A 21,488-nucleotide genomic window follows, 5' to 3' on the forward strand; every position below is an offset into this window, starting at 1 on the left:
ACATTAACACTTGCATTTGGATGTAAACAGTCCTTTCTAGTCCCTACCCTGAAAAGACGTTTCCACGAGCAGGCTGAAGACCATTAGATGTCAGGTTATCAGTGATTAAAACAATATCACAGCCTTTTAAAGATTTTTTTTCTGCTTGCTCCCTTTGTACACAAGTATCCAACAACGTACGTTTCAGACACACTTTCACTAACCTTAGGCAAAGATGGTTGTCCGGTAGTATACAGTCATTTAGTGCCTCACTTGATACCCCATGGTTGCCAAAGAAGCCAACAAAATAGGATTACTGTATTTAAACTATTCTTTACCTAGTCTATCATTTAGTATCAGCATGTATTTCCTCAGCAGAGCACGCAGCTCACTTTGGTATGTTCAAGTACAATATTTTACATCTTCCATTAAGAGAAATAGCTGTGAAATGTCTACAGGTTTTCATGACAAAGTTTTTTTTAAATCTGAGACCCGAACAACACTTAAGTGATTTTAATTTGTGAAAACAACTGCACAAAATAACTTACTGGTTCAGTGAGAGTGCTGTCCTTCTCTAGAAACTGAACAACACAGTATGCCAGCTAAAACAAAAACACAGGAGATTAGGTTTTATTCACTTTAAAATGTATATTAGTATACATTGTGTACATTGATATACAACTTAAAACTAAGGGAAGATTTCCGACAATGCTACACTTAATCAATGGTCAACACCAAAAAAACCAAAGGTTTTCCATCATGTCTCTCAATTTCGTCTGGCAAATTGCATCAGAAAAGTGATCACATAAATGATGCTACTTGCGTTTACCTCAGTTTGTAATGTAAGTGACATGAAATTGATTTTTATATAAACTGAGACTTATGAATTCAAAACTGAATACACTTTAATAAATCACTTAAATTCTAAAGTCTAGAAACCAGAAATTAAACCTGAAAAGCCTTAATCTTTTTCTTCCCCATATATTAATTGAATTTTGAAAAATTACATAAACAAGAGCAATGTTACTGATCCATCCATCAACAAAACAAATGGCTATGGAAGTACCTTTGGTATCTATTTGTATTAACTATAAAATGTACAGATACTTCAAAAAGCCAACTGCTTAAGTACTCAACTTGATGGAGAAATTAGTATTTTGGTTTTAGTAATCTGGTGCAGGGTCAGGTTTTGCCCACACAATAGTCTGTTTCTCATATAATGGCTTATATCTGTTATCTTACTGGAGCATAAGCAGAGGTATGGAATGAAATAACCTTTGGGATGACCATCAGTTTATTTTCAAACTCAAATAACTTTCTGCTCTTAAGGTCTGGCTTTATATTAGCCATAACATAAAAACTTGACAGTATCAGATCTGCACTGGCTATACAATCATTCTTTTGCTTTTATGGGGCACTAACTAGCCAGAAACGTATTCAGAAAGGGATGTTCAATGTAGATGTAAAAAACGTATTTTAATAAGTTCTGGTTTTGCAGCTAGGTTGTATTCATTTGCACTGAATGGACCTGGTAATTCTTTAAAGCAAAAGAACAAAAATGTTACCTGTGGATGGTAGACACTAAGTGACTTGACTTTGTGCAAAGGCAGCAAAACTTTCAGTAAGAAAATCTTGTGCTCTTCTTTTAATGGTAAGGCAAATCCATTAATTATGCTGTCAAGAAAAAGTGCATTATTTATATGCTGAATAATATTAAACTACGTAGGGATGGTTTTAATTTCAAATGCCCATTTCCAAAAATAAAACTTTTCAGTTGTAAAGAACACAGGGCCAAATATTTCATTAAAGGTGTTCTTTGCATTAAAACAAAACCAAAAACTTTATACTAATGAAAAAAAGCACTGCGCTGTCTCACATCCTATAAAATCCGGCACTGTGGTTTCTGAAAAGCCATGATTAAAATAGCATTTAGAACAGAAAAAAACTAAATATTCACCAGCAGAAAAACTAATGAAAAATGCTGAAGTTAATAATAATTAAAAAAAGCAGAATATCAAACCTTAAAAAGTCAACCAAACCTTACTTAATGATCACACTGTGTAAGAGGAGCAAAAAACATCCTGAACTTTTATGCACATTAAGTCTTGTACACAATCATACTTGTACACAATCAGTTTTTATTTTGAACTTACAGTAGTTAGCTTTAGCTAGATAACAGTGCAGTGAATACGTATTAGTGTTTCAGTACACCTAAATAGGCCTGGAACAACCCAGTTTAGCTTTTAGAGTAGAGAACCACACTAACACATTTGTAGTCCTGCTGGCTCAAAACTGACAAATGGCTTAACTTAAAAAGTTTCCAGTCTGCAAGGGCCTCCTGCATTTCAGCAAAATAAGCACATTTCCAAGACAGAATTAACTTTTGAGAAAAACTGTAATGTTATTTTAAATATGGTGCCTGAAAAAAAACGTCCAGCTGTGCAGCATGAATGGCAGTAAAAATAAAAGCATACCTTCCCAATATCTCCAGTAGTTCAGCAATTCCATTGTGGTGTTCCGTTTCATAAATGAACCTAACAAATTAAGAGGTAAAAAGACATGGTGGAATGTACCATAGATCTACTATTTCACATAACACATTTAAAAACTAACAAGTACCTAACTGAAAATGACATAAAATTAACTTTACAAAACTCTCCAATACAGGTTCAGGATTTGTGCATCCATGTTAAAATATTCAGGTGCAGACAGTTTTCCTTTAAACATCCACTCCTGCCAAACTCACCTATAAAATATATTATTGATCTGTTTCCTGATATATGCCCTTAGACCAAGAAATTTGCCATAGATCCTGTGAAGAGTCGTTTTCAGGAAATCCCTCTCACGTGGATCCTCACTGTCAAAGAGTTCTAAAAGCTGGAAAGAAAAGCAAATTTTTAACGTCTGCTTTATGTATGAAATTAGTCCATTAAAATAAAAAATATATACAACTTACCTGCAAAACAAATTTCTGGTCAATGTATTTTTTAGCTATATTTGGTTGGAAGTCTGGTGACTCTAAAAACCTAAGAAAAAATTCATAGACAAGCTGGAAAAAGAAAAAAAGGAAGATTTAGGAACATGACAATATGGGAAATGATGTTTCTATTTTAACCTAACAACCAGATTAGGAAAATGAAGGTTACTCTTGGTTTTGAAAAATTGGAACAGATCAGTATAGACGAACCAGGTACTACTCTCACTTAAAAAAATGAGTCTTTAAATACCAATTTGAACAGAAGGCCCTTTTAATTATTAACCTTCTTGAAGCTAATGAAGTTTTTAAAGTAATGAGCTAAGCTGTGCCCTCCAAGAGCTAGAACACGGCAACAGAAGGAGATACCTGTAGGTGTGGCCACGCAGCTTCAAGTGTTGGCTCATCTTCCTCAGGATCAAATTCTGCTCCAGTGGGATTGGAGGATGGTGGTAATGTCCTAAACATGTTCACTGAAAACTTGAGAAGGAGGGAAAAAGAAAATCAGTCGGCCGACCTGGTGTTTTCTATACACCAAAAACCCACGACAATAGCAGACTCTGACAAACGCCATTAATGCAGTTCAATGGTTTGAAGTCCTTGGATATTTAAATGCATTGGTACACTTGAATTTAATGTAGCACAATTTAATTTTGATGAGACAAAATTCAAAACGGTGACCGTAAACTAAAAGCAAGATTAAGGAACGCCTTCTTGCACTATGTTTTGGGCATTTGCTGGCCTAAAACCTTTAAACAAAGGTTTGATCAGCATCTGGAGATTGATCATTTTTTGTACCCGCAAACTGCCACAGCCACATGCCCAGCTCCTACTGTCACCATCAAAAGTATTCACCCCGTCACCCCTTTGGGCTTCGCCACATTCTGCATTGCAATATGGAATCAATTTATACAGGATTTTGTTTTTTAACATTGATCAACACCAAACTCTACAATGTCAAAACCCAGGACAACAAAGACTTTAATGCAAAAAAGTTCAAGTGGGGTGAAAACTTGATAGAATACAGATCCATTATTCAATAGAAAGTTAATCTCTTTGCTCCATTCCACCATGGTGGTTTTAAGTAGAACATGAAAGGATTCAGAGGTGTACTTAAAAGTTACATACAACACAAGGGCTTTTGTTCATCGATATAATCATAGTGCTATTCACCCCGACAGCAAGAATTGGCATATGAAAGTGTAAAACTTACTGTTGAATAGTAGTACTATATGTTAATGACCATTGCCTTTTAGTGAGAACAGCTTGAAGGCTAATATGATTCAATCAAGCCGAACACAAAGGTTACTTTGCGTAAGGTTGGTTGTGCCAACAGATCTGCTTCATATTCTGCAACACAGTTGACAGTCTGTGCACTTGAATTTCCACACGTTGCTCTGTTCTAATAACTGGCAAGATCAACTTGGTTCTGCTTTCAACATAATTAATCACAAACTTCCTTAAACTTTCAAGAATGCATTTAATTATACAAACATTCCTATTCAATGTAGAAATGAAATAACAGAGCCCCTTAAGCAGATATCGCAAGCTTCCAGATCTGTGTATGAGAGGGGCGCATAGCAAACTAAATGAAGAAGTTTATTTTTCAGCAATGGTACAAATAACACATTTTAAAAGTTATTTATTCAATTAAATGAAACGTTAAAGGGAACTGAAAACTTGAAACCGTTTGCAAACAAAATTCAAATTAAGATCTGTAAAGAGTCGCAAATGTTTTTCCTTAAATAAAGTGGCAATATTTAGATCATTTAACCTAAATTATGCTTTGATGGGGATATAATTACCAATCAAGATTTGTTTTCACAACACTGGTGCAAATGCTAATGAAAGTACTATGATGATTATTTGTTGCCAGTCTTGTGGCTTTGATGATAAAAGAGTGCAACTTCAAAGTTAATTTACATTCTGAAAAGAAGGGAATCTGAAGCTGGACTCATTTTTCAAAGAACATGTTACATTTACAGGCTCAATTGTAACAGTTATGCTAAACAGGAAAAGATACCACTTTGATAAAAATCAAAGCATTCTGATTTAGCTTCTAACCAGCACACACTGAATATGCAACCAATTGAACACCTTGTCTTCACTGCACATCAATAAGGTAGGTTTTTAGCCTGCAAAGCAATAACTTAAAAAACATGATATTGCTGGGTTATTATGTTGTTAATCTATACACTTTTGTTCAGAAGTACTAAGCTTCCTCATATAATATTCTTCAATTAATTGGAAACATATTTCAGCAAAGGTTTTTATAGCAGCTTCATACCTGCATTCATCTAATCTCCACCAAAGTATATTAAAATGGTTAATCTTTTGGCAAATTTGGCAAAAAAAAAAAGGCAAATTTCTACAATCAGTTTGTACTGATCGACAATCAGAGCTACTTTGACACTCTTTAGACAACTGACCGGGGTTTGACCTCAGAAATATAAGAGTTTGTAACTCAGCTGAGGTATTCTACTATTTTACAAATCACAGCATATGCATTACAGCACCATTCACTAAAGTTAAAACTACACCATAATGCAATGCTGTCCTCTGCAGCACTTTAACATAAATCAGATTGATTTTTTGTTTTGATTGATTGTACATGTTAAACCTTAATAGAACCTTAGTACTTTTTATACATTTGAGTGAATCAATAATCAGTTTAACAAAATATTAATATAAAAAATGACTGTGGTCAAGTACTGCGAGTATCCACAGTAAGAAACAAAACACATTGTCATCTTTGTAGAACCAACCTTGCAGGAACTCAAGACATTTCAGTTTATTTCTAACTATTGATAAGGTCTCTAAATGTAGGATACTGGCACTCACCATATGAACGGCATCTGGATATACGTGCTCTGTGATGACATTTCTGTTGTGCGTGATGTACTCCACCATCTCACTGAGATCTGTTCTTTTAATCTCCTTCCACTTTAGGTCACTTAGTGGATCCGAAACAAAGTCAAACAGGATGCAGCACTGCTGCAGCTTCTGACGAAAAAGCTTTTCATGTTCCGCAGGAGGAACATCTGCAAAAATAAAAGATATGTAACTGTTAATCCAATTACATGCATATACATGTGAATATATAAAACCACACATGCTCATACTTCTTTCCAACAAATCTCAAACATTGATAAATTCAAACAATATTAAAACATTTGTCATTTGCAATAAGACGGATCAAAAAGTGTATACAACAAACAACATAGGGATAGAAGGATCAAAATAAATTTCTAAACAGCATAAAGTTTGGTGAAACAATGAGAAGATAGGTTTGACTAAGTTTAAGCAGCAAATTATCAGGTTAAAGAAAAACATTTCCCTTTCACTCAGACCTGAAAGGTGCCTTTGCACCTCCCTTTTCTTTGGGTCTGTTGAACTTTTAGCACAGCATTGGAATATAATAAGTAACAAATATGGTGTAACATGATATTAACATCCACTTAAATAATGCAGTTAAAATATTACCAATAAATTGCAATCAGGAATTAGTGTAATGTATCAGATTAGGTGCTATACAACTATAGCATGGTTCCTTTAAACACCTGCACTGAACAACAAAGTGGAAATTAGCAACTGAACTATTTAATCTAAGAAAGCTATATGGCATTAAAAGCTAAACTCAATGGGAGCTTTCGTCAGTGTTGCTAGGAGACAGCCTTGGCACAGACCTCTTGATCTGGTAAGGTGGTGAAGAATGAGAACAGGTCCTGAATACTGCTAAGCTTTCCTGATTCTCAGAGAAACTACAGATTCATTTCCAATACAGGAGATGGTCTCAAATATACAGTACACTGCCCAAGTGGTCACACGTGTATGCGAACGGTCCCTTTTACAGAACAAGCATTGCAAATCAATTTGATTTAACTACCTTCTGTGACCCATAAACAAACCCACTTCACAATGCTTGCCTTCTTAGAAACCAACTGTGTGCTTCTGGCTGCCTTTTTAATAATTTAGCCATTTTGCACATTTAAAGTGCAGCTCTAAAGTGGTTTGATTATACAGCAACTGTATAAAGTCCCTCAAACAGACTAAAGTGTTTTTAGTATACTGTACATTATCAATTATTTAGATTTAATAAAGTACATCAACAGTATTGAACCTTGCTTGTCAGTAACATGCAAGCGTTTACTGATGTACCTCATTGGAACTGAAGACTTATGTTGAAATTAATTTCACATCTTAAGCTGCAAAAGCAGAGTGAATTTCTTTCCAATTATTTACTGGAATTTAATTAACAATTGTATTAGGATTAAGAAGAACTCAGAAGCGATAAAGAAATGTGTCACTTTTTTAAGAATACTAAAATTACCAATGGACTAGGCACATGAGCGAAACGGTTACTGAACACACACCTTTAAAGCTGGCACACTTATTACTCCAATGTTAAACCATTCAAACAATGCACTTTAAAAACAGATTTTAAATGTCCCTTTCATGGCAATCAGACTCATCACAAAAATTAGGATACCTATCCTCCAATCCCCCTCCATTCAGCAAAGGATTATACATGCTTGTTTCAATGCCTCAGGCAATCTGGGAAATGTGCATGTGTCAGTCCCAATTAATCTTCCTGTTAAATTGAGCAAACTGATCCAACATGCTAGGGTCAATGCCAGGTTTAAAATGGGGCTTTTAATGGGGGTGTTACATGTTTTCAAAATGGAAAAAAAATTATATAGATGATCATTTGCTGATGGTTTGTAGTAATAAATGAGACACTGAACACCGCATGAAACTTCACTTCACGCACTCATGTCATTTTGGTTATAGATGAGGTTTTTATGCAAAAAAAAAACTGAAAGCTTTGCCGAGGGTAGCAGTATTGCTTCCTCCATAGTACACAAGCTTCAGAATATTTTTTTAATATAGTACAACTAAGGTAAATCATTGCAAAGTGAATTTGTAATCTAACAAAAAAAAAAACAGAATCTATAATGAAACAGACCAGAAGAAAGAAATGGAAACAGAGTTAGCGTATCTAAAATCATGAACAAGAGGCACTTCTTTACACATAGGCCTTTCTCTCCAAGCAGACACCATAGTTTCTTTCAAGTAAGGGCTGGATGGGATCCTTCAGTCAATCCTTCAGCTACCAATTGATCTACTACTCATTTGCTACCAGTTATATGCTCTTAAAGCAATGCAATACAACAGGTAGAATTTGCAAGGGCCAGAAAAGCCTTGTGCATTATAACTCACTAAACAAACATGTTGAAATATCCACCTTGATGATTGCTCAGTGACACTTGTAATGCTAGTCAGTTCATGGTTTCTTAGCAGCTATGCTGCGCACACTGAAATAACAGGCATCTTGTTTGTCATTAAGTGCCATGATGACACTGAAGAATAAGTCACTGCCTCAAGTCACCCAAACTAGATGTGCTTATCTGAAATAGTACATGTAGTGCCCCAGCTAACCTTTCATGTTTACCAACTTCATATATAGCAATAATAGCTTACTCTCATTCAAACTTTACAAAGCACAGATTTAGCGATGCACGCACTTCAGTTCTAATCATCAGCTATCCGCAGTAAACCCTCAGAAGGACTCCATTTACTGAGGCTCAATGGGATCTTGAAAAAAGTAAAAATACCAGCAAGTAGTTTTCTTTTTTTATCAGTTTATGCTGTGATTTATTATTTTTTGATTTTAAGAAACATCACAGAGCAGTGAGTCTGCATATAATGACCATTGAAAATAAATGTATGGCATTCCCAACCTTTGTGTTCTTTAAAAAAGAAATCAGCCATATCAAAAGTATGTACATAGTACATAGCTACCATTACCGTCCTCTGAATTGGATTGACTGGAAAAGGCTTTTCAGCAATGCAAGGTAATTTGTAACCTATTTTGCGAATTCTCCAGAGATTATATTAAATTAAGAAATTAAACAATTAAACAAAAAATATCTTAAAATAGAAAGAAATTGTAGTTTCTACAAAAGACATTGGGAGCCAGACCAGAACACTACAGCAATATGTGTTGAGTGTAAATTTGATCGCACAATTGGCCTTCATGTTGAAATTTCGAAGAGAAAAGTCATTTTTCCATAACGCCGATGCAGATTTCGCTTTTAAAAATACTTTTCCTGCTCCTTTCCTGGATTACCCAGAACCCATATTTCAGGATTTATCCACAAATTGTTATGGTTGTAATCTGGAATACAAAATCCAGCTCAAGATATTAGTCAATGTTCAGGAGACTTTTAAAACAATTGATTTAAGAACATTTCAAACTGGTTTTAAAACTATGGCATTTCTAACCTGACCAAACCGGATACACATTTAAACTGATAAAATATGCTTAAGCTTGTGGCTGTAAAATCAGTTTAGCTCTTTCAGCTTGCTATGCTACTGCATGAAGAATACAGGCACCAATGTTTCTGAGGGTGCTTACTCTGCAGCAATTCCAGTAAATAGCAGTGCTCATTTCCTGATAGCCACATTCTCACCAGTTTCTCAATTTCACCACAGAACAGCAAATAGGAATGTGTTTGATACTAAGCACTCAAAATAGCCAGGAAGCATTGCAATATATGTCGTTCAAGGCTCAGAAAAGACAACCCCTGGTCTTTCTGCATATATAAATTAGCAGTATATTTACAACCACTCCCTCTACTTCGTTAACGGATCTCTATGTATAGGCTTTTACTTATCTTTATTATGCTTCTTTTACACGTAAAATGGGAAGTAATGCTCAGGTTTTGCAAGACCATTTCTAAGAAGATTTCAATATCTCACGAGTTTTTCCATGAGAATTCATGAGCTAAAGACCTGTTATTTTCACACGGTTCTCCAATGCATCTTGTACACTATAATAAACACATACTAGCATATCATTCCTACCTTTTAAATGAAAAGGCATTATCCACAATTTAAGAGCATGCATAAGTCTTCTTTTATTTAGTATTTAAGTTTACTTGTCTGTTCTTACATCCTTTAAGAGACCGATTTTTCTTAAATTTACACTACAGGGGGGATAATGTGATATTCCAGACACAAAAGTATTGAAATGACCTTTTCCAGCACCGGTAATTTTAACAGCAAACTTGTCAACTCCAACCTACACCACCAATGAAAACCACTTAAAAAGCAAATGAATTAAAGGGGTGAATCTATTTAATGACTCAGCAACCTAGAGAGAAAATAGGAATCCATCTTGATTTGTCCTCTCGTCAAACCCACACTTCCATAGGAGGAATATCCTGTCGAGTTTCGAAATTACACAGTAGAGCTATTCCGAGGAATCCTTAGAAACAAATACAACAGCAAAACAAAAAAACTTTAGTTCGCCTGCAGGAAACAGGGCAGGAGAAGGAAACAAGTGCAGTAAACAGCCTTTCCTTTCAAAATCCACAGATTCTGCAGGCTGGTGGCACAGTAAAAATTAATGGCCTGTGTAAAAAAGAAAATTGTAAAATGGCTGTGAGGTATACCGTCATCTTGATCTAGGCACCAGGAATTCATGGCCACGATCAAAAATGAAGCTAAAATTCCACAGCATCTCCAACATGTAATAACCAGTGAAAAAAAAATATACATATGAAACTCAAGGTTGCTTTAAAATGTGTTCCAACACACCCACTTCAGATTGTCAGTGACCACGTAGAGAGGTGATCAAGCACATTCAAATGAGGACCTGAGCACTGAGGCAAGAGGTTATCTCAGCCAGCGCCAAAAAAAGAAAATTTGGAGATGCTTTAAAATGGCATAGGAACATCCACAAAAAAAAAGACAATAGAAGCGATTGATTTATTCATAATTATGGCTCCTATACTACATAAAGCTTCAATACTCACTCGTTAGTGAAAAGGGGCAGTAAAATGGTTGAAAACATTTGGCTCTGTAATGCCAACTACAAATGTGTGATGATCCAAATACCGTACTAAAACCTAAAAATAAAGTAACAGATTTCTGCCATAATACAATTTAAAATTACTTCCATTGTGTTACTAACATAGTAAAAAAACTAAAGAATTAAGCACAAGGATTTAGACTGTGGTACTACAACACTCGCTTAACATGTCATTGTTTGCAATGTTGGAGTAATTTGTCATATTATATTACTGAATAACAATGGCAAATTCCAAAATGTTTTTCCAATATTAGTCAAGGCCTAAAGTTATATGACTAGGTATACATTACAGAATCAATTAAAATCAAAGCTAAGAGACAGAAATAGCTTCCTGATGTCTTTAACCTTAGCTTCTATAAACCACTTCAGATTTAGAAACTGTTGAATCAAAAAAGATAGCTATTAAATTATATGCCTGCAAGATTTCAAAAACTGGAATGAAAGCATAAATAATGTAACAGATGTGAAGCTAATATTTAAATTTTAAAACTACAGACGCTTAATCGAATTTATAAAAAAAGAAACGAGAGCACAGAGCCCCTAGTTATTGCTATAATTAACATTATCAGATACTTCTAATTTCTTTAGCCTTGTATGTCTGTAGGCATAGCAGAAACTAAACCATATCTTACAGGAGCCCTTAAATATGTTAACTTTACTTGACCAAAGTGATTTGTGGACTGCAATCTTTTACATAGCAGTTAATCTTTCTCTATACCTAAAATAGTTAAGACTAGTGTGTAACCAACACCCAGGATTTTCTACAGGTTCTTAAATAACAGAACTAAAACTACACAGAGGTTTCTCCATGACGTTTATTAATTTGATGACATTTTTCCGTTAGCATTCAGCAGGCAAGAGAACAGCAAGAACACTGAATTTTACACAAGACGTCTGGACCAGGTTAGTTAGGTAAATTATGCTTGTGCAGCCCAATAAAAAAAATATTTGGTCACAAATGAAAATGGTCTTTAATGCAAATGTTATGCATGTGTGAGACAGAGGGCTGCAGAATGCTGTTACTATTCAATTGTAAAGACTTCTCAGAGGCAGCCAAATTTGGTCTTCAAGTGCTGTATTTCTGCACATTTTAGGCTAAAGCACGTTTCATCAGCACCTTAAACCCTGAAAAAGGCAGCCAATTTGATTTAAGATCCATTTCAATTAGTTTAAGTCATTAATGTCCTAGAACAAATGAAAATCAAAATGGAAACAAATACAGCAGTCAAAAGACTGTCTGCCCTTGTCAAGACCTGCATCTTGACTTAGATGCATGATGAGTTATTTTAGTAAAATAAATGTTCTATGACATAATCCAGAATAAGTGGATGGGAATTTGATGGAGTGTAGAATAAGCATCCACCAATTCCTAACTACGTATTATGAATTCCTTATTCAACTTTTCACAAGGATACTGGGATTTGCTCCCAACAGAAAATGTATATCTACAAGAAAAAAAAAATTAAGATCTGAGAATAAGGTTTCATTTTACATTAATGTAACAAGAAGCTATGCAATAACCATGTCTGGTTTCCCAGTGAATCAAGGTCAGCACCAGGCTTTTGTGTGTTAAAGCTACTTCCTTTGTAAGGGTAATTTCGTGATCAACTTCGCCTATAACCTAAACCAGTGAACATAAACCACACAGCCTGTGCTGAAGCTGTAGGTGCCCTACCCCCACACAACACCCTTCCAGGACAGTGACTTCACTTCCTTTGACATCACAAGAGCTTGGGTGGGGGGGGAGGGAGGGGGATGGGAGAGCCAGGGCAGAAAGCAGTAAAACCAGCCTTTAAAGCTATGCACGCAACCTGCCATTCTGTTTAGCAATCAACACAAACACACCAGACATTCAACAAAAGCATGCCGTGTACATTGAACACATTTCCCTTTCCCCTTACAGTGAACGGCTTTGTCGGCAGCTTATCTTGCAATCACAATAGCCCTGACAGGAACAGAACATATATGGCAACGTTCTCTTCCCAGACAATGAGAAAAATGCACACAACTCACCTCTGAAGTGCTTAAGAACCACTAGCTGGAAAGGGCCATTGGAATTAGGTGCATCCACTACCATCCTGCTGCCAGCCTTATTACATGTCAACATCTATGCTATACCAGGAAGGCAATCCACTTAAGGCAAGGAACCAGCCTCCATTTTAGCACAAAAACAGATCAGAAAATGAAGCTCCCTGCTGCCGGAGGGAACTAGCTAGTTAGTGATGTCACCAGCCAGGAAGAAGCCGATTGGCTGCTCACAACTACATAAAATGACACTAATAAACTGCAAAAAGAAAGCACCGAGGATTGGCTGGCAGAGCAAGAAAAGGCAGTGTGTTTAATCAGATTAACGCTCTACCTCCATTCATCTGTGATTTAAATAGTCTCTCCCCCCCCACTGCACGAAACAGGGATCTGACGATTCAAAACCCTTTAGTTCGTGCAGAAAATACTATGCTGCACTACTCCTTTTAACCTTGGCAGGCAAGATTAATTTAATCTTTGAGAATTCTTGAGATACGAAATACAGTATAGGCAATTATTATTAGGAGTAATATGGTCATTTTTGCATCTAAAAATAAACATTCTGTACATGCTCCTGTATTTAAAAATACAGAGTATAGGATGTTTCATTCATTTTTCCCCAACAGGGAAATAAACTACACATTTAAAGTCACTTTCAACAGTTTAATATAAAAAAACTTGCTCTTATCCAAGCAAGTTTGACATTATCAATTGCTAGATCTGAATATGAACGCACTTGAATTGGACATTTTAATCTATGAAAAAATTTTTTGACGCAAACAAGTGGAAAGTGAATATTATTTTTGTCTAGGTAGCATAAGTATCTTCTCAGTTTATTAAATCTCTTCATGCTTTCACAAAAAAACCTCCATGACAAATACATAACATTCTAAAGGTACTGTATAATTAACCTTTACTACCCCTTATAGGTGCATAAATAATACAATGATGGATATTTAGCAAACTTATACATCAAAATTTAACTGTACAACTCTTTGAAAAAAAATAGTGGGCTATAAAATTCGTACTTTACCTTCAGAAACAACTATGTATAGCTTCCAATGCTATACATAAACTTGCTGCACAGTTTTCCTAAACAATGGTTCTCTCCTTTTCTAATTAATATCTGATGTAATTTGCTTTACTCAGAAGGGTTCAATGTTATTCATATGGTATATCAGAGCATTGTAGGTTATAAATGACTGACTACCCAGTTAAAGATTTAATTTATTCTGACAGAAATTGCACAGAGCATTGACTGGTGTAATCAGCCAGTTTTTTTCCTTAAAAATCATAAATGAATCACTTTTATAAAAAAAACATTTTAGTAATGTTACAATCTTAAAGCTGTTGGATCTAAACAACTATTTGTCTCTGCAACAGTCTGACACTTTCCAATACCCAATTAAATTTTAAAGAGCCTTCATTTCGAATAGGATAATCTGGAAAAAAAACAATTGCCCCCAGGGTTGCATCCAGTGTCTGAGGAACATGAGGTGAGACCATTGTAAGCAGTGAGCATTCCTCACCAGACACTTGGGTTTCACACAGCTTTACGGTATTTAACTGCAGAATTAGACAGAATTCCAGTCCACCACATTCCCAAAAGCAAGATGAGTTCTTAACAGTTTTCTCCCTCGTAACCCTTTAATACATAAAATAAAGACAATAGAGGCAGACTGCTCCTCTCATATACACCCACTGTGATTATATTTTCTCCAGGTTTGTTACAGACACAAATATCCTATGAAGAGGTACAGTAGAGGCCACTATGGCTGAAAAAAACTTTTTTAGCTGTGGTTCCAAAAGTCAAACATTCTAATAGACCTCTACATGATTTACAAAATGCAGGCATTTGGGTTAGTCTGCATCCTGATCTATTATCCAGAGCAACAGTCCCTAGTAAATTTGTTACTATTGAAATAAATATTCTTTAGAGTTTCTTCTGTTTAACATCTGTAGCAGTTCTCACTCAGCTAAAACCACTATCATATGCACGCCCCAACACTTTATAACAAGGTCACCCAAATTAAAACCGAGAAATACCGATAACCACTGCTAAGCAACACAGGAAAAAAAACCCCAGACTAGCAGACAACTACTAAGAAATCTACCACACTTCGCATGAAGCACAGCTTTGACAACACACCTGGAATATGAACTAATGAACTTGAAGATAAAAAGGAAACCAGCACTTTAGTAATGCCAGTAAACTGCATCGACAGTATCCTTCCTATTCAGAAAAACTCTCCTGCAGACAAACAGCAGGCAAAGAAGGAAAGTTTCAGACAGTCAATTTAGTCTATACTTAGTACAAGTGTGAACAACTGGAAAATGTATTCCAGTAACATTAAAATACCATTAACTGTAATGAAATCCTACTTATTTAATGCAACACAGTGGTGTTAGAAAGTTCTATAATGAGCCTCAACCATTCTTATGGCTTAGATGAAGTCAAATTTATGCAGAAATTCAGAAACTTCTAATGCTTCAACCAGTCTTTGGTAGACTGGCTTGTGTGTTTAGGGTCGTTGTCTTTCTGCAAGATGCACCTTCTGTTGAACTTCAGTTCACGGACGGATACCCTGACATTGTCCTGTAGAATGTGCTGGTACAATACAGAATTCATAGGTCCGTCAGTGATGGCAAGCCGTCCTGGTCCCGTGGCAGCAAAACAGCCCCAAACCATGACACTGCCACCACCGTGTTTCACGGCTGGGAAGAGGTTCTTATGCTGGAATGCAGTGTTTGGTTTTCGCCAAACAATGTTCCTCATCTAAGCCAAAAAGTTCCATTTTTGACTCATCCATTCACAGAACACTCTTCTAGCTCATCCAGGTGGTCCTCAGCAAAGTTTAAATGGGCAGCAATGTTCTTCTTGTAGAGTAGTGGCTTCCTCCTTGCTATCCTCTCATGCACACTATTCTTGCTCAGTGTTTGCCTGATGGTGGAATCATGAACAGTGACATTAGCCAGTGCAGGAGAGGCCTGCATATCCTTAGATGTTACCCGGGGGGTTACCTTTTCGATCTCCTGGAATATTATACGCCTTGCTCTTGGAGTGATCTTTGTGGTCGACCACTCCTGGGGAGAGTAACAATGGTGTTGAATTTTCTCCATTTGAACACTATCTGCCTGACAGTCGATTGGTGAAGCCCAAAGTCTTTAGAAATCCTTTTGTAACCTTTTCCAGCCTAATGAGCATCAACAGCTTTTTCTGAGGTCCTCAGAAATCTCATTTGATCAAGGCATGGCATGCGTTCACAAGACCAGACTTTGGTAGTGAAGACTCAGGTTTGTTTTTTTAAACTGGGCAAGGCCACCCAAACTCACACCTGATTGTCATCCCATTGATTGACACACCTTACTAATTACCTCCTTAATCAAACTTATAATTCTAGAGGTTCACATACTTTTCCTGACAAAAACACTTAATTTTGGATCTTTTTGACCAATAAATGAATGAAGAGGTCTATTTTAATGACTTAGATCAAGATCTGATCACATCTTAAGTCGAAATTATGCAGAAATTCAGAAAATAGTATTATAATACTTTCTAGCACCACTGTAGAGAATTCTTGGGTAGAGACTCAATATATCTGGGACACCAAAAGCCTTAAACAATCTAATGGAAATTCGTAAGAAACCTGCACATTCATAAATGTGACATTGTAAAGACAAAGATGAGAAAACAGGAAGCCACACAGAAACTATTAAGAGACAACACCACCCACAACATCCCTGATACACCTGTCAACTACCTGCTAGAGTTTTCTGAAACTTCTTATAATTTTTCAAGTTGCAAAAAAAAATACACACATCACAAATAATATTCAGAGAAAGAGTGATTATGTTATTAAGTATAATACATTGTCATTAATTAGCATTAACTATCATACAACTGCTTTATTTATTCCACCAATTTTGACAGTCTCATCTGTCACTACTCCAAACAGTAAGGTACTGTTCATAAAAAAAATAAAATGTACTTAAGGTTACATTAGACATCCCTGTACATCAAGTACAAAACACTTCTAAACTCTTGCAAATTTGTATGGAAGGTGATCATTTGTTTGTTCCTTGCAGGAGACGGATACAAACACATCACACTTTTACACTTCCTGCATTGATTTCAAAGATATTTCAGTCCACAAAAATATCAACCCTCCCACTAATCTACCACTCGGAAGTCAGATTTCAGTTGTCACATTTCAGATGAATTTCCAAAACAAACTGGTGGGAATTTTAAGTGTTCAACACCCACTGGGAATGGTGACAGCTAACCACCACATCTGCAAGCATGAATTAAAGTACTACACTGCTTTAGCATTGCTTGTGTGTGGGTGCATGGTTATTTTACAGTTCATACCACAGTAATTTCAAAGCTCATTCATACTCCACACTTCCTGCTGCTTCCTCCTCATAAGCATAATGCATATAGTTTCAATACCATGGCTGGAATCATATTTGGGAAAACAACTTTTTCAACTGCTAATTCATAAGAATAGCCACATACTATGTTTGGAAAAAATGTTTGGTGCTTAAAGATATTCTTCAGCAACTACTTCAACCAAAAGCTACTGTATGTTACTATGATCTAACAGGAGACTTTACACATTTCATTTTCTAAATATAACCTTTCCAAATATTAATTCAGCCTTATTCATCATTACAGTGAAGTGTGCAAGCTGACACTTAACTCCTGTTATTCTACCCATGTGGCAGATCAAGAGAACACAACAGAGCCTCTGACCACAAAGGAAAGAGTTGGGAATTTTGTTGTATACACATCTTTTCCATAGATCTTAGCCCAGAGAATCACCCACTTGTCCTGTGCTAAAACTCGATGACTAAGGATCACTGCAATTACTACATTCATTCTATTTTGTTAGAGACAAGAAACTGCATTAAGTTTTTTTTTGCTGAAACAGTTATTTTGCCGTTTCATCAATTTCCCTACGGGATTAATAAAGTATTATCCATCTAAGTTTGCAAATAAGGTAGTATTAGTAAAACTCCAAAGGTACCAAACGTTCTTTCCCGACCTCTGAACGGGGGGAAAAAGGACTTAAAGACTTAAAAAGGTCTTAAAGAAATTCTTGCTTCAGGGACTCAGTGTTAAGCAAAAGGAGACTATTCTGCCCAGCTTGTCCAATTGGTAGTCATACATTGATCCAAGGATCTCACCCAAGTCATTTTGTGAAAGAAATCAAGCTCTTGGCTACAACATAGCTGAATGGCTTGTTCTATATATCTGCAGCCCACCGTGTAAAGATGTGTCTCTTGTTTTCAGTTGAAATGCACTTTCACACTGTTCCTCATTTCCGCTACTATCACACTGTCAACCTTCTCTTTAAAATACAGATTTACATAGAGAGCTATTTTGCTTGCTGTGTACAAATCGCACTAAGAAGATACCTTAGAAGAAATGCAAGAAAGGTAAAAAGCGTTTAAAGTAGACTCCTAAATTAGTCAAGAAATCAAAATTAATGCAAATGACAGTATATTCATGAGTGAAAATGAAAAATCTACTGCTTTCAGAATTTCCAAGGGAATATTTCTTAATTAATGGCAGCATAAAATGTGGGCTATACATGAGTCTTAAGGATTAGAAAACATGACTGATCTTTACAAATGAAGGCTTCTTTAAGAGCCGCTGCATGCCAGTGACTGGGCACAGTGCTTGTTCCTGCAAGTACCATTACATTCCATAACCATAGTAACCAGAATGAAGCGTCAGCAGGCTGGTTGCCAGAGTTACGGACTGTACCAATATTGTTCGCATCAGGTCAGACGCAATGCTTTAAAGACACCAAGCACGGTACACTCCCCTATATCAAAGTGGACTGAATTGATGTGACAATGTTATATGTAGTAACTTGGATTTTATGCCGACAATTGTGAGGTTTAGTAAAATCAAATCCAGTTTTGAAAGATGTACGTTTTTGTATGAGTGATGTTTTTATAGGGTCATGTATCTAAATCAAGGTTAATAATCATGAAAGTCAAACCAAGGATAATCTTCCCATAGCAATACAAGACTCACACAAATAAGACATTTCACCTCTTTTCAGCAGACAGAAGATCTCTTTAAAGGTGATTTAGACCCTATATACATCCTGGATTGTAGAGTTTAACTGTGTAAATGTTCACTCCAATAATACAAAAATTCAAAGGAAATAATACAAGAAAAATTAACCAATATAAAAGACTGTTACAAGTTAATTTACAGCTTCATATAATAAAGGTTTTCAGGTCTTTTCCTAGCTTAAAAAAAAATACATGGTTATAGTTTGTTATAGGGATTTTGAATGCGTTTTCTTTGTTCCCACCTCCTCCAGGGTTCGTTTCTATTTTAAGTTTTAATGCATTTTGCATGTGTAGATGTATTGTTCTGAAATACATCTTCGTCATTAGTCTCGTGGTAATGTTATCATGAGGATAATTTGACTACATTTACCATAAAATTGCCCGACGCAGCAGTAGAATGGAGAATGCAAGGACATTTTTAAGTGTGTCTAGGTTCAAGACCAGAGGACGTAGAGATTAAAGGTTGATTGGGACTCACATTAAAACCCAAAACTGCACTTAACCAATACTGACAATAAGAAGGTTGCAAAGAGATCGGCATTGAGTTGCATTTCCTGTTCTTGAGTGTCTGCTTCTACAATACAGAAACTGATCCATTGTTTTAGGGGAAAAGTGCAATCTGCAGATAAGTATGTTTCAAAAACAAGTGAAAGGTACCCTATATGTGAAGAATAACACACAAGCCTTGTGAGAGCAATAACTATATTCTTAAAAACACAATCTTCCATTTTCCATCACGTAGCAAAACTGACAACAGACATTCCCATATTAAGAAAGTACACCAAACTAAACAGTTCTGGGTGTTTACGAACAGAGCATAAGACAGTGAGTACACAAGTCAAACCTCTTGAAATGGTGAAACTGAATAAAAGGTTTAAAAAATGAAAACGTTTACAGGCACTGTTAAAGGAAAGGGCTGTAAGCTATCCACAATTATGGGGAAATGGTGACACATGCGATCCTCTGCCCAATTAAAATGCATCTTTATTAAGAGGTTTTTGAAACTTGTGGTACACAAACATCTTAGCGGCCAATTGACTGATAGGGGTTTGTCAACTTGTATGGTGGAGAAAGTGAAAGGATCGCTGCCTCACTCGCACTGAAGGTGATCAACTAAACAAAAAAAGCAACAGATACAGAGCCTCAAAAGGAATCAGACGTTTTTCATTTTACAAAAATAAGAGGGATTTGGACCCCGATCAGACGTTCCTGGTGGTTTGGGAAGTTGTTTATCCGTGGCCATGTATGATGCACTGATGACTGGGGCTAAACCATTAATGAAAAAGTTGCCTGGGCACCTGTGATGAGACTTTAACCTGTTGAACATCAAGCCTCATGAATATTAAGAAAGACAAATGCAGAAAGGCACCAATGTGGCCCGATTTTCAAGATGACGCCTTTGTGCCATTCCCACATGGGAGCAACACCTCAGCTGCAATTCAAAGGCTAAAAAAAGTATTAAACAAAGTACGGTTCCACAAACAAAATGATTAGGATTTTGACTTTTACACTGGTATATTGTCTAAAACATTGGAAAAGTCGCTTTACTTGGTTTGGACAGGGTTTTCTGAAGCAGTGCCAAGTGTAAGATTATAGACTTATGTTAAGCAATCATTATTCGATTTCACTTACCTCAAGCTTATTTATTTTTTTAAATGCAATATGCTACGATTAAATTACAGCCTTTGGCTATTTCACATTCAGATATTATTTCCTAACCAAATCTTTTGCGGAGAATCCATTAATAACTAAGTTTTTAGCGACATTGTGTTTCCAATTACATTCTTTGAGGTATATGCTTATTACATACAGGAAGAACCACCATTTTATACCAGTTACATCACCTCTGACAAACCTGGCTTTCGTCTTATCAGCTTATCTTGGGTTTGGATTAAAAGGACTGTCACCAATAGGTGGCACTAAAATCACAGACAAGCTCAGCATTACAATACTTAAATCAAAAGTAGTCAAGCACAGCATTTTCCAGCCAAAGATTCAAAGGACTAACGTCAACAGCACAAAAACAGCTCATGAAGCACATGCAAACACTGAACAGGGAGTCTGAACTGAACATTTTACCATACTGAAATGGGCAGCCATTCATTTAACCATAACTATCTAGGTTTATGAAATAATAGCTTGAAACAATTATCAGCCCTCTGATTTAATAAAATTGTGCGTTAGAACATAAGGAAGGTTACAAACAAGAGTCGTTTCTTAAAGGAAGTCAGAGCACCCGCTTCAACAGCATGGCTGAGGATCTTGTTCCACACTCCCACAACCTTCTGTGTAAAGTGCCTCCTGTTCTTGGTTTTAAATGCACTTCCAGTTTCCACTTCAATTTAAAAGGTATTACCATATTTGACATTAGGCCATGATTTTCACACCGAGAAGCCTGCTGCACACATCTCAATGGTGCATTACCATTCAAGTCATTCAGGTTTACCTTCTTTAGATTTATAGAAAGGAAAGATCAGATAATGCTTGAAGAAAAAAAAACTCTGAAGATTATCTGCATCTACAGTAGTCATTTCTGTAAAAGTA

At 36.1% G+C, this 21,488-nt stretch overlaps 1 protein-coding gene across 4 annotated transcripts in view; it reads right to left on the reverse strand.

Moving 5' to 3' along the window:
* Positions 1-21,488, reverse strand: part of ppp2r5ca (protein phosphatase 2, regulatory subunit B', gamma a) — a 43,501-nt gene that overhangs the window by 9,446 nt on the left and 12,567 nt on the right. For 3 of the 4 annotated variants that reach the window (XM_015350299.2, XM_006632240.3, XM_069193209.1), the window contains exons 4-10: positions 5,795-5,994; positions 3,323-3,433; positions 2,936-3,028; positions 2,726-2,856; positions 2,454-2,513; positions 1,545-1,653; positions 528-581 (exon numbers count right to left, since the gene is read on the reverse strand). In XM_015350299.2, coding sequence (XP_015205785.2) covers positions 528-581; positions 1,545-1,653; positions 2,454-2,513; positions 2,726-2,856; positions 2,936-3,028; positions 3,323-3,433; positions 5,795-5,994 — 758 coding nt within the window. Of the gene's footprint in view, positions 1-527; positions 582-1,544; positions 1,654-2,453; positions 2,514-2,725; positions 2,857-2,935; positions 3,029-3,322; positions 3,434-5,794; positions 5,995-12,842; positions 13,046-21,488 lie in introns of those variants that run through there. The other variant, XM_006632241.3, reaches the window with a different exon arrangement.

Source organism: Lepisosteus oculatus, chromosome 8 (genome assembly GCF_040954835.1).
Source record: "Lepisosteus oculatus isolate fLepOcu1 chromosome 8, fLepOcu1.hap2, whole genome shotgun sequence".
Taxonomy (NCBI): Eukaryota; Metazoa; Chordata; class Actinopteri; order Semionotiformes; family Lepisosteidae; genus Lepisosteus; species Lepisosteus oculatus.